The sequence below is a fragment of the Panulirus ornatus genome, chromosome 12, assembly GCF_036320965.1.
Source record: "Panulirus ornatus isolate Po-2019 chromosome 12, ASM3632096v1, whole genome shotgun sequence".
NCBI classification, from domain to species: Eukaryota; Metazoa; Arthropoda; class Malacostraca; order Decapoda; family Palinuridae; genus Panulirus; species Panulirus ornatus.
The window spans coordinates 45,876,423-45,891,421 of NC_092235.1; the positions used below are offsets into that span (position 1 = coordinate 45,876,423).

The following is a 14,999-nucleotide window of genomic DNA, read 5'->3' on the forward strand; positions in this document are numbered from 1 at the left end:
GCAAGGAAAGAGACGAAAGAATGGCCCAACCCACCCACATACACATGTATATACACAAACGTCCACACACGCACCTATACATACCTATACATCTCAATGTATACATATATATACATACACAGACATATACATATATACACATTTACATAATTCAACTTGCTGCCTTTATTTATTCCTGTCCTCAAATACAAGGGGGGGTCAGTAATTTTGTATATACACCTTAATGTATGGATCCTGAGACACTGAATTCCTCATCATGATTCATTTCAGTCTCTTTTGCAGTATATATTATAAAATCAAGTATGTAGGCACCTTTTGCATTACGAATGACAAGAATTTTAACATATCAACTCGTGTAGTGTCAGTGAACTTGGAAAGCTTACTGTTTGGAGAATTTGTTGTGTTTCATACACAAAATTATAATGTCAGTTTGTTTCAGTATCTATCACACCGATCAAATCTCTATCAAAATACTCTTTTGAAAACATATTGGGTCTGAGTGAAGCTGGTGACATCTTTCCATACCCATGAGGAAAATGGCAGATATGACACAGGAACCCTTCCTCCTCACAGTGTGATCAGGCTCATCTTCTCTTTCACAGCTGACAGTATCAGGCTCTTCTCCCTCATATCATTCTTCCACATCCTCATGAAAGCTATGTCCACTTTATTTAGTATCACTCTCCTAAGATTTCCAATTGAAGCATATATGATAAATCCATGTGATAATATAGGTTTTCGTATACAGCCTACATGAGGTAAAATTGTTATATTGTTTGCTTTGGCATAAGGATGATTACTGGCCGCAGGAGTGGAAAAAATATGGACTAATTAATGGAAATACCCTCGAGGAAGCCAAGGAGTGAATTTAAACATTAACACCTGTGGAGCCATGCAAGGATGTTTTAGAAATGGGATGTCACTAATGGGAGAACTCACAGTCAACTCCAATATATGGGATATCAGTAATCAGGGGATTAAATATGAATGTTTGTGCATCATATTGTGCTTCTCTTTCAAGATTATGCTTTGAGCCTGGATAATGGCGCACTAATTTTTCCCCCATCAGTCAGCTTCTACCCATGTCAGTGAAAAAGACATTTTCATGAGTCTTCTAGGAGGGAAATTGAGTGATTTTAGTTAGATTTAGAGGACAGGATGAATGATCATGAATTATTTGAATATGATCTATTTTTCAATTGCATGGAGAGTGATTTTATGGACACTGATTTTCAGCACTGACATTTGACAGAGTTTAGGCAGGAAAAGGTTTTGTAGCAAAATTGTAGGCAGTGTTGCGAACCTTGACAACACTTTGTCTTGAAAGATGAACATATAAAACTGACATTGAATATGTGTGTTTGTTGAAGTGACCACTGTTCAATATGTTTCTTGTAATGATTTTTCTTTTCCAGAGTCCTTCATTTCATCATGTTCCAGAGAATGTTTGGTCGTCGAAAATCTCCAGTCACTGGGGAGTCAACCACTGATCCTGAACTTGAAGAAAAATCTGATGATGTTGAGTGTGATGACTTTTTGATTGTAGGTTAGTCATGATACATTAGAATGTATATCATTTAATGAGGCTGGACAGTGTTCAGAGATTTATATTTGATATTTGATTTACCAGAATCTTCCAGTTTCTTTTTTTCCTTGACAAAGTGTTTGCACTTTCAAAAACTCCCAGTGTGTCCTCAGCTGGGCTTGGTTGTATATTATTGTTGAACTACTTTGCTCTCAGACAAGTGAATAACCAGTAAATACAAACAGGAAATCAACAAGTCAGATGTAGTGGGCTGGGGCCAAGTCGTTGGGAATTGTCACTTGTTCCAGAGATCAGTTTCCTCTCATGCAGTTACCGGCCAATATGACAGGTAACCTATAGTTTGCAGATAAATTTTCAAAAATTCTTTCAGTCATCTCTGTATTTTGATGAAGGTGCTGATGTAATAAATGTACATTTTGTCACAAGTGACGTGGTTCATGAATGATGCTGAATGATAAAAGATAAGCTGTCAATGGATTGAATCGGCATGTGAAGCGTCTGGGGTAAACCATGGAAAGTTCTGTGAGGCCTGGATGTGGAAAGGGAGCTGTGGTTTCGGGCATTATTACATGACAGCTAGAGACTGAGTGTGAACGAATAGGGCCTTTGTTGTTTTTTCCTAGCGCTACCTCGCACACATGAGAGGGAGGGGGATGTTATTCCATGTGTGGCGAGGTGGCGATGGGAATAAATAAAGGCAGACAGTACGAATTATGTACATGTGTATATATGTATATGTCTGTGTGTGTGTATATATGTGTACATTGAGATGTATAGGTATGTATATTTGCATGTGTGGACGTGTATGTATATACATGTGTATTTGGGTGGGTTGGGCCATTTCTTTCGTCTGTTTCCTTGCGCTACCTCGCAAACGTGGGAGACAGCGACAAAGAAAAAAAACTTCTGAGAATCTGTCTTTTCTGGTTCATTTGAATGGTATGGTTTAGATTCTTGGGGAAATAAGTAACTGACATTACTGTGAAAGCATCATGAACCTAATTCCAATTTTCTCAAAATCAAGTGTCATGGAAAATTCCTGAGAATTCTCAGAATTTTGGATTTTGATCATGAACAAATCCAAATTCAAGTTTTATGATAAGCCCAGGATTCTGTTAAGTGCTTGTAATTATTTTTAGTCTTGTAAAGGTAAACATTGCAGCTGACCATTGCAGCCCATCCTAATTGCAGGGAACTAGATGTAATGCTTGTGGACTCAAAAGCCTCTATTCCAAACAGGATATGTGATATGTTCTCAAAAAAGAAACTTTTTTAAGTTATTATTTATCATATCTAGGATATCTTAGTTTTAAGTGTAGTATTATGGACACAATGATTATCAGAGAACATTTAGTGGTACATAAATCAGTTGGTCTTGGTTTGTGGTCTACTTTTGTGGTGGCTTTTCTTACTAGTCATGATTACATTTATTTCATTTATATAATGGCGAGGTTATAGCCTTTGGGATATTTGTAATAGATCTTGTATGATTTCCAAACAATGTCCATGGTAGATTTAAAGTGGAACCCATTTCTTCTTGAGTAGTGCCCATGAAATATGCTGTATTCTAACCATTAAGATAGGCATTAAAACTTCTGCATGTTCTGCATAAGATGTGTGTAATCTTGTAACGGAATGATAATGATGATAATTTTCTTTCACTCAGTGGCCTCTACCTTAGTAGGGTAGGTTTGGGAACTGCATACATTCCCTCTTTAGCTGTGCTGTATAATGTACTGAAATTAAAGCTTATCATCCAGAACCAAACTATTCCACTGGGTACCTTGACTGTTTCATGTGCTCTGGTCTAGCCTAGTAATGTCTTTTTGCCCCTCTTTACTAAATTGATCCAGTTCCACTCACTCAACTGAATGTTCAGACTCATATTTCGACTCATCCTTGGTCTTCCCCGGAATGAGCATAGAAGGTAAAGTGAATAACTCACCCTTGGTCTCCTCCAGAATGAGCACAGAAGGTAACGTAAACAAGATTAGGCACAGTGAAGGGGCATAGAATATGAAAGAGGTGACAGTAGAATATGGATAGCAGAGGAAAATGAAAGTAGTAAAAAGTAGAATTAATGAAAATTTGGTATAATTGAAACATTGTTGAGGAACACAAAAGTAACCCAGCTGAAAGAATTGGATTGAAATCCATATGGAAGTAGCAGTAAAACTGTGAATCCAAACCACTATGTAGTAGGAGTCATGATGTAAATGACAAGGAACCTGATAAAACTAAACATGAAACAATACAGATTTTCAAGAGAATAGAATGAATTAGGAACAATATTATTTATTTATTTATTTATTTTGCTTTGTCGCTGTCTCCCGCGTTTGCGAGGTAGCGCAAGGAAACAGACGAAAGAAATGGCCCAACCCACCCCCATACACAATGTATATACATACACGTTCACACACGCAAATATACATACCTATACATCTCAATGTACACATATGTATACACACACAGACACATACATATATACCCATGCACACAATTCACACTGTCTGCCTTTATTCATTCCCATCTTGCCACACATGGAATACCATCCCCCTCCCCCCTCATGTGTGCAAGGTAGCACTAGGAAAAGACAACGAAGGCCCCATTTGTTCACACTCGGTCTCTAGCTGTCATGCAATAATGCCCGAAACCACAGCTCCCTTTCCACATCCAGGCCCCACACAACTTTCCATGGTTTACCCCAGACGCTTCACATGCCCTGATTCAATCCACTGACAGCACGTCAACCCCGGTATACCACATCGACCCAATTCACTCTATTCCTTGCCCTCCTTTCACCGTCCTGCATGTTCAGGCCCCGATCGCACAAAATCTTTTTCACTCCATCTTTCCACATCCAATTTGGTCTCCCACTTCTCCTCGTTCCCTCCACCTCCGACACATATATCCTCTTGGTCAATCTTTCCTCACTCATTCTCTCCATGTGCCCAAACCATTTCAAAACACCCTCTTCTGCTCTCTCAGCCACGCTCTTTTTATTTCCACACATCTCTCTTACCCTTACATTACTTACTCGATCAAACCACCTCACACCACACATTGTCCTCAAACATCTCATTTCCAGCACATCCACCCTCCTGTGCACAACTCTATCCATAGCCCATGCCTCGCAACCATACAACATTGTTGGAACAACTATTCCTTCAAACATAGCCATTTTTGCTTTCCGAGATAATGTTCTCGACTTCCACACATTCTTCAAGGCTCCCAGGATTTTCGCCCCCTCCCCCACCCTATGATTCACTTCCGCTTCCATGGTTCCATCCGCTGCCAGATCCACTCCCAGATATCTAAAACACTTTACTTCCTCCAGTTTTTCTCCATTCAAACTTACCTCCCAATTTACTTGACCCTCAACCCTACTGTACCTAATAACCTTGCTCTTATTCACATTTACTCTTAACTTTCTTCTTTCACACACTTTACCAAACTCAGTCACCAGCTTCTGCAGTTTCTCACATGAATCAGCCACCAGCGCTGTATCATCAGCAAACAACAACTGACTCACTTCCCAAGCTCTCTCATCCCCAACAGACTTCATACTTGCCCCTCTTTCCAAAACTCTTGCATTCACCTCCCTAACAACCCCATCCATAAACAATATATACATATAAAATCTATTAAAAGTTATACGTGATTATTCAAAGCTTAATAACTGAGGACTCTAGACTGAGCATTAACTATCCCAATGAGCATGGAAGTGAAAATATATTTATATTTATTTGTTATACTTTGTCGCTGTCTCCCGCGTTTGCGAGGTAGCGCAAGGAAACAGACGAAAGAAATGGCCCAACCCCCCCCATACACATGTATATACATACGTCCACACACGCAAATATACATACCTACACAGCTTTCCATGGTTTACCCCAGACGCTTCACATGCCCTGCTTCAATCCACTGACAGCATGTCAACCCCGGTATACCACATCGCTCCAATTCACTCTATTCCTTGCCCTCCTTTCACCCTCCTGCATGCTCAGGCCCCGATCACACAAAATCTTTTTCACTCCATCTTTCCACCTCTAATTTGGTCTCCCTCTTCTCCTTGTTCCCTCCACCTCTGACACATATATCCTCTTGGTCAATCTTTCCTCACTCATCCTCTCCATGTGCCCAAACCACTTCAAAACACCCTCTTCTGCTCTCTCAACCACGCTCTTTTTATTTCCACACATCTCTCTTACCCTTACGTTACTCACTCGATCAAACCACCTCACACCACACATTGTCCTCAAACATCTCATTTCCAGCACATCCATCCTCCTGCGCACAACTCTATCCATAGCCCACACCTCGCAACCATACAACATTGTTGGAACCACTATTCCTTCAAACATACCCATTTTTGCTTTCCGAGATAATGTTCTCGACTTCCACACATTCTTCAAGGCCCCCAGGATTTTCGCCCCCTCCCCCACCCTATGATCCACTTCCGCTTCCATGGTTCCATCCGCTGCCAGATCCACTCCCAGATATCTAAAACACTTCACTTCCTCCAGTTTTTCTCCATTCAAACTTACCTCCCAATTGACTTGACCCTCAACCCTACTGTACCTAATAACCTTGCTCTTATTCACATTTACTCTTAACTTTCTTCTTCCTCACACTTTTCCAAACTCAGTCACCAGCTTCTGCAGTTTCTCACATGAATCAGCCACCAGCGCTGTATCATCAGCGAACAACAACTGACTCACTTCCCAAGCTCTCTCATCCCCAACAGACTTCATACTTGCCCCTCTTTCCAAAACTCTTGCATTTACCTCCCTAACAACCCCATCCATAAACAAATTAAACAACCATGGAGACATCACACACCCCTGCCGCAAACCTACATTCACTGAGAACCAATCACTTTCCTCTCTTCCTACACGTACACATGCCTTACATCCTCGATAAAAACTTTTAACTGCTTCTAACAACTTGCCTCCCACACCATATATTCTTAATACCTTCCACAGAGCATCTCTATCAACTCTATCATATGCCTTCTCCAGATCCATAAATGCTACATACAAATCCATTTGCTTTTCTAAGTATTTCTCACATACATTCTTCAAAGCAAACACCTGATCCACACATCCTCTACCACTTCTGAAACTGATGAAATATGTAACCAGTATGGTTGGTGTGCCTCTGTAGGAATTGAAGTGACAAATGACATGAGAGAACCATTTTACTGACTTGAATAGAACTCAGTGCCAAGGCCTGATGGGATCATAGCTGTATTCTAAATAATAACAAAGCTGGGAATAGGAAAACAATCTGATGATATTATTGAGACAAAATGTTGATCTGTCCAGCACAACAGATGAACACAAAATTGTGTATATAACAGTACAGAAAGGAAGATATGATACTAGATCAGTATAAACCAGGTAGCCTAACATCACATATAGTGAAAGTCTCTGGAACAGTGATAAAGATTCATGAACAAATGATTAGCAAAGGTTTTTTAGATGTAGGCTAGCTTGGATATGAATCAGGTAAAAGCATGTGAACATAATTGCCTGTCCATTCTGTACTTGAGTTAAGGGAACTGAGCTACAATTAGAGACTGGGACTGCAAAACTGTCCACCGTGGAAGAGAGAAGAGAGTGGAAACCTGATAACAGTCTTCAAGTATGTAATTCATATGGATGATGGTGACAATGAGCAGTTCTTGACAAAATGCAGTACAAGAGAAAGCAGAGGCCATGAAAAGAAGCTGGGCAAGAAACTGGTTTGGAAGGATGTAAAGAAGGAATGGATAAATGCTATAATTGAAATAGACTAAGTGGGGGAAAGGTGAATGCCAGCAATTTACAAGGGTCTAGATGATTACTTGATAGATGAAAAACTTCAAGAGATGGAGCCCCATGGGCGTAGAACTCTCTCCTCAGACAGTACTGTCTATATTTCAGTCTGTATCTCTAATGCTTATTCCCAACTGATACTCCCTCAAGGGGTTAGCCATGCAATGGTCTCTGTAACTACTGAACTCCTGCTCCTCACCTGTCACAGGCCACTGGCAGAGGGCAACTCAGCAGAGTGTTTGTAGAGGCTCCTTCCTAATGTCCCACTGACTACTTTTAACTAATGCTCCTGCCTAAATGTTCCAACCTATTGCTCCTCCCATTTTGCCAAAAGGCAGGGTTAGCACATAGTGCTTGTTGCAGAAAAATATGGAGTGACAAAGAATGAGATGTGTGAGTTAAGTGTTGTCAAGTGTTATGTGTGGCTAAGAGAGATTGTATGTTTGTGGATAGAATGCCAATAGTCCACATGTGGGTGGGGCAGAAAGAAATGACAGCTTCCTGGATCAGAGGGGTGGGGCAGAAAGGAAAGACAGCTAACTACGTAGCTGCCCCTAACCTTCCTGATACCGAGGCGGGTTGTATTGGTAATATATCTCTCTGGTCATTGGCTGCCTACCAACCATTGCAGTACAGATGGTTAACTACCACACTAAATATACAAAACTCTCTTGCAATGAAAGAGAATAGACACTGTTTTTGAAGACTTTGCAACGGCATTTGACAAAAGTAAATTAGATTTTTTTAGAGGAAGTGGAAACACAAAATGTTAAAAGTAAATTAGAAAAATGCACAAGGGAATTTTTATTTTATTTATTTATTCATTTATTCATTTTGCTTTTTCACGGTCTCCCGCGTTAGTGAGGTGGCACAAGGAAACAGACGAAAGAATGGCCCAACCCACCCACATACACATGTATATACATACACGTCCACACACGCAAATATACATTCCTATACATCTCAACGTATAAATGTATATATACACACAGACATATACATATATAGACATGTACATAATTCATACTGTCTGCCTTTATTCATTCCCATCGCCACCCCGCCACACATGAAAAAAACAACCCCCTCCCCCCACATGTGCGCGAGGTAATGCTAGGAAAAGACAACAAAGGCGACATTCGTTCACACTCGGTCTCTAGCTGTCATGTAATAATGCACTGAAACCACAGCTCCCTTTCCACATCCAGGCCCCACAGAACTTTCCATGGAATTTTTATGTAACAGGAAATTCATAGTTATGTCAAATAAGACTTATGTTGAAAGCACAGCATATCATTTCATGATTACCACAAGGATTAGGACTACCCTCAGTTCTGTTCATACTAATGTTCTCAGATATAGACACTGAGGTGAAGGAAAGTATGGTCAGATGTTTTGCAGATGCCATAAAAGTGAGTAAGGTGATTAGGATCAGAAGTAGACAAGGAAAAATTGAAGAAAGTTATCACATGAGAAAATTGATTTCAAGGACCACATCAATAAGTTAGTGGTATTAGGCCAAATTATGAGTGATATGACAATGGAACTTTCACAGTGAGAGAGAAGGCTGATGATGAAAATGTTCTTTGTACATTTAAGGAACAAATATGATTATTCATGTTGTATAGTCACTAGTCAAAGAAATGGGAATAGAAGGGCTAGAGAAAATTCAGAAACACTTCATAAACAAAATTGGTTGTCTTGGGCATGAGAGCTATGATGAGAGGTTTAATGAGCTTAAACTGTACAGTGTAGAATGAAGGAAAGATACAATATCTAAGTGTGGCAGCAAACAGTGGGCAGTAAGACAAGTGTAAGATGAGAAAGCACATCACCAAGGAAGATTGTGAATAATCAGGTCTGGAATGATCCTTGTGAATATACCAAAAATGAACTGACTCTTATGATTAGATGTTCTAGGACTGTCAGAATGCCTTTATAGTGCCATTAAACAAAAGCATCGAGGACAAAAGTGAATGTTCGAATTACATAGGTTTAAGTTTGTTGAGTATACCTGGTATGGGAGAGTGATGATTGAGAGGGTAATGGCATTCATAGAACATCTGTGGCTGAATTCATGAATGGTATAGGGTGTATGAGTCAAGTGTGTGCTTTAAAGAATTTGTGAGTGTAAGAGAAATACTTACAATTACAGAAAGATTTGTATGTGGTGTTTACGAATCTGGTGAAAAAGTATGATAAACTTGATAGAGATGCTCATTGGAAGGTAGTTATATGATGTGGTAGAAAAGTTGTAAAAGCAGTAAAGGTTTTATAAAGGGAGTAAGGCTTCTGTGCAAGAAGGAAGAAAGTAGGTTTAGTGGTTTCAGGTGAAGGTAAATCTGCGGCAGAGTTGTGCAGTGTTACCGTGGCCATTTAAAGTGTTTATGGAGGGGGTTGGTGAAGGAGGCGAATGCAAGGATTTTGGAGTGAAGGGCAGTGTTGCAAATTGTCAGGAGCAGGTGGGCCTGGGAAGAGTCGGTTATTATAAGCCAGTGACATGTCGCTGGTGGCAGATTCAGGTGAAAAACTGCAGAAAGTGTTGTCTGAGATTGGAAGAATGTGTTAAAGGAGAAAGTTGAGAGTAAGTGTAAATTAAAGCAAAGTTATTGGGTTTAGTACTAGAAAGTGACTGGTTAGTTTGAGTGTGAATTTGAATGGAGAGAACCTGGAAGAAGTGGGATATTTTAGATAGCTAGGAGTGGACTTGGAAGTGACTGGAAATATGGAAGCTGAAGTGAACCACTGGATGGAATGGGGTCTAAGGTCCTGGATGCTTTGAAAAGTGTGTAGAAAGGAAGGTCATGCTCCATCAGAGCAAAGATTGGTGTATTTGATGGAGGAGAGTAGATGTGTTGGAGATTAAATGTTTGAGTACTATATTTTGTGTGAGGAGGGTTGTTCAAGCAAGAAATGATAAGGTAAGAAAGGGATAGAGTATCCCTGAGGATAGGGGAGAAAGAATACTTCCCACTCATTCCTCGCATGTTGTAGAAGGCGACTAAAGGGGATGGGAGCAGGGGGCTAGAAACCCTCCCCTGCTTGTCTTTCAACTTTCTAAAAGGGGAAAGAGAAGAAGGAGTCACACAGAGAGTGCTCATCCTCCTCGAAGGCTCAGATTGGGGTGCCTAAATGTGTGTGGATGTAACCAAGATAAGAAAAAAGGAGAGATAGGTAGTATGTTTGAGGAAAGGAACCTGGATGTTTTGGCTCTGAGTGAAACAAAGCTCAAGGGTAAAGGGGAAGAGTGGTTTGGGAATGTCTTGGGAGTAAAGTCATGGGTTGGTGAGAGGACAAGAGCAAAGGAAGGGGTAGCACTACTGAAACAGGAGTTGTGGGAGTATGTGATAGAGTGTAAGAAAGTTAACTCCATATTGATATGGGTAAAACTGAAAGTGGATGGAGAGAGATGGGTAATTATTGCTGCCTATGAACCTGGGCATGAGAAAAAGATCATGAGAGGCAAGTGTTTTGGGAGAAGCTGAGTGGATGTGTTAGCAGTTTTGATTCATGAGACTGGGTTATAGAGATGGGTGATTTGAATGCAAAGGTGAGTAATGTGGCAGTTGGGGGAATAATTGATGTACATGGGGTGTTCAGTGTTGTAAATGGAAATGGTGAAGAGCCTGTAGATTTGTATGCCGAAAAGGGATTGGTGATTGGGAATACCTGGTTTAAAAAGAGAGATATATGTAAGTATACGTATGTAAGTAGGAGAGATGGCCAGAGAGCGTTATTGGATTACATGTTAATTGATAGGCGCGTGAAACAGAGATTTTTGGATGTTAATGTGCTGAGAGGTGCAGCTGGATGGATGTCTGATCATTATCTTGTATTGACCGGTTGGTGAGGATATTCAGTGTATGTATGGCTCATGATAAAGTGCCTGAGGATTAGCGGAATGCATTCATTGTGCCATTGTACATAGGCAAAGGGAATAAAGGTGGGTGTTGAAATTACGGAGGTGTAAGTTTGTTGAGTATTCCTGGAAAAATATATGGGAGAGTATTGATTGAGAGGGGGAAGGCATATATAGAGCATCAGATTGGGGAAGAGCAGTTTGGTTCCAGAAGTGGTAGAGGATGTATGGATCAGGTTTTTGCTTTGAAGAATGTATGTGAGAAATACTTAGAAAAACAAATGGATTTGTATGTAGTGTTAATGGATCTGGAGAAGGCATATGTTAGAGTTGATAGAGATGCTCTGTGGAAGGTATTAAGAGTATATGGTGTGGTAGGCAAGTTGTTAGAAGCAGCGAAAAGTTTTTATCAAGGATGTAAGGCATGTGTACGAGTAGGAAGAGAGGAAAGTGATTGGTTCCCAGTGAATGTCGGTTTGCGGCAGGGATGCATGATGTCTCCATGGTTGTTTAATTTGTTTATGGATGGGGTTGTTAGGGAGGTGAATGCAAAAGTTTTGGAGAGAGGGGCAAGTATGAAGTCTGTTGTGGATGAGAGAGCTTGGGAAGTGAGTCAGTTGTTGTTCGCTGATGATATAGCACTAGTAGCTGATTCGGGTGAGAAACTGCAGAAGCTGGTGACTGAGTTTGGTAAAGTGTGTGAAAGAAGAAAGCTGAGAGTAAATGTGAATAAGAGCAAGGTTATTAGGTACAGTAGGTGAGGGATAAGTCATTTAGGAGGTAAGTCTGAATGGAGAAAAACTGGAGGAAGTGAAGGTTCTGGGAGTGTTGAAGAATGAGTGGAAGTTGAGAACGTTATCTCGGAAAGCAAAAATGGGTATGTTGGAAGGAAACGTGGTTCCAACAATGTTATATGGTTGTGAGGCATGGGCTATAGATAGGGTTGTGCGGAGGGGGGGTGGATGTGTTGGAAATGAGATGTTTAAGGACAACATGTGATGTTAGATGGTTTGATCGAGTAAGTGATTAAAGGGTAAGAGAGATGTGTGGTAATAAAAAGAGTGTGATTGAGAGAGTATAAGAGGGTATATTGAAATGATTTGGTCACATGGAAAGAATGAACAAAGAAAGATCGACAAAGAGGATATATGTGTCAGAGGTTGAGGGAACGAGGAGAAGTGGGAGACCAAATTGGAGATGGAAGGATGGAGTGAAAAAGATTTTGAGCGATTGGGGCCTGATCATGCAGGAGGGTGAAAGGCATGCATAGAATAGAGTGAATTGGAACAATGTGGTATACCGGGGTTGACGTGCTGTCAGTGGATTGAACCAGGGCATATGAAGCATCTTGGGTAAACCATGGAAAGTTCTGTGGGGCCTGGATGTGGAAAGGGAGCTGTGGTTTCTGTGCATTACACATGACAGCTAGAGACTGAGCGTGAACCTGTGTGGCCTTTGTTGTCTTTCCCAGTGCTGCCTCACACATACGCGGGGGGAGGGGGTGCCATTTCATGTGTGGCAGGGTGGTGGCGGGAGTAGTTGAAGGCATTATGTATGAATATGTACGTGTATATATGTATATATCAGTGTATGTATATGTATGTATACGTTTAAATGTATAGGTATGTATATGCGCGTGTGTGGATGTGTATGTATATACATGTGTATGTGGGTGGGTTTGTGCCATTCTTTTGTCTGTTTTCTTGCGCTACCTCGCTAACACGAGACACAGGGACAAAGTATAATATATATATAAATAAATAAATAAATAAATATATATATATATATACGCGGGGTGAGCGCCCCCTGCCACCTGACAGGAGTGTCACCGTGTGGTCACCAGGTGTCGTGACCGAATCCAACCTTCAGAACATTTGAGCAGGCCATTGGCAGAGGACAGTTCAAACATCATACACGGTCGGATGTCATTACGTATTTTTTATTCTTCAAAGAGTTACTGGCCATTGGAATGAACTTCGCCATTCAGGACTAATAACTGTTGATATAAATGCCTTCAAAGTTCACATCAACTAGTATCTAGAACATAAAGAAGGGGCTTATACAAGCCGCCAGAGAACTTCCAGCTCCCTACCCCTTCGCCCTCTGCTTCAAACGACGTCAAGCCATAAGTATAACTCAGGTTTGTTCAGCTTGATTAATGATTTGTATAAGTCGGTTATTCATATACCTACCACTGGATTCAACCATATTTTCTGAAATTTTTTACCAAATATCAACCCGTAAGTGCTTCCATTATCACTTGACAGTCCTGTAAAGGAAGTCTCTCATCATCATATGTCAATTTAACTTTACCTCAAGGGTAAGGATGTGAAGACCCTTACTGGAAAAACAATCACTCTTGAAGTAGAACCTTCAGACACAATTGAAAATGTGAAGGAAAATAGTGAAATTGGAGAAAAATGTAGCTTAGACATTGAAGCTTATTGATACAGTGGTTAAATTGATGAGAACTGCTATTGACGTTTGTGTAAATAAATTATACATTTCCTTTTTTCCATAGCCAGAGGTTGAACCATTATGTGACATTCTTTTTTTTCATTCATTTCAAGATAGAAGTTTCAGTTTTCTAAATTGTTTCTTACATTTTTCATATGTATATATATGTATGTGTGTGTGTGTGTATATGTGTGTATGTATGTGTATGTGTGTGTATGTGTATATGTATATATATATATGTATATTATCCCTGGGGATAGGGGTGAAAGAATGCTTCCCACGTATTCCTCGCGTGTCGTAGAAAGCGACTAGAGGGGACGGGAGCGGGGGGCCAGAAATCCTCCCCTCCTTGTATTAACTTTCTAAAATGGGAAACAGAAGAAGGAGTCACGCGGGGAGTGCTCATCCTCCCCGAAGGCTCAGAGTGGGGTGCCTAAATGTGTGTGGATGTAACCAAGATGTGAAAAAAGGAGAGATAGGTAGTATGTTTGAGGAAAGGAACCTGGATGTTTTGGCTCTGAGTGAAACGAAGCTCAAGGGTAAAGGGGAAGAGTGGTTTGGGAATGTCTGGGGAGTAAAGTCAGGGGTTAGTGAGAGGACAAGAGCAAGGGAAGGAGTAGCAATACTCCTGAAACAGGAGTTGTGGGAGTATGTGATAGAGTGTAAGAAAGTAAATTCTCGATTAATATGGGTAAAACTGAAAGTTGATGGAGAGAGGTGGGTGATTATTGGTGCATATGCACCTGGGCATGAGAAGAAAGATCAAGAGAGGCAAGTGTTTTGGGAGCAGCTGAATGAGTGTGTTAGTGGTTTTGATGCACGAGACCGGGTCATAGTGATGGGTGATTTGAATGCAAAGGTGAGTAATGTGGCAGTTGAGGGAATAATTGGTATACATGGGGTGTTCAGTGTTGTAAATGGAAATGGTGAAGAGCTTGTAGATTTATGTGCTGAAAAAGGACTGATGATTGGGAATACCTGGTTTAAAAAGCGAGATATACATAAGTATACTTATGTAAGTAGGAGAGATGGCCAGAGAGCGTTATTGGATTACGTGTTAATTGATAGGCGTGCGAAAGAGAGACTTTTGGATGTTAATGTGCTGAGAGGTGCAACTGGAGGGATGTCTGATCATTATCTTGTGGAGGCTAAGGTGAAGATTTGTATGGGTTTTCAGAAAAGAAGAGTGAATGTTGGGGTGAAGAGGGTGGTGAGAGTAAGTGAGCTTGAGAAGGAGACCCGTGTGAGGAAGTACCAGGAGAGACTGAGTACAGAATGGAAAAAGGTGAGAACAATGGAAGTAAGGGGAGTGGGGGAGGAA

At 40.6% G+C, this 14,999-nt stretch overlaps 1 protein-coding gene across 2 annotated transcripts in view; it reads left to right on the forward strand.

The window, feature by feature from the left end:
- Positions 1-14,999, forward strand: part of LOC139752036 (uncharacterized) — an 84,012-nt gene that overhangs the window by 10,698 nt on the left and 58,315 nt on the right. For both annotated transcript variants that reach the window (XM_071667833.1, XM_071667834.1), the window contains exon 2: positions 1,416-1,546. In XM_071667833.1, coding sequence (XP_071523934.1) covers positions 1,432-1,546 — 115 coding nt within the window. In that variant the 5' untranslated portion in view covers positions 1,416-1,431. The remainder of the gene's footprint in view (positions 1-1,415; positions 1,547-14,999) is intronic.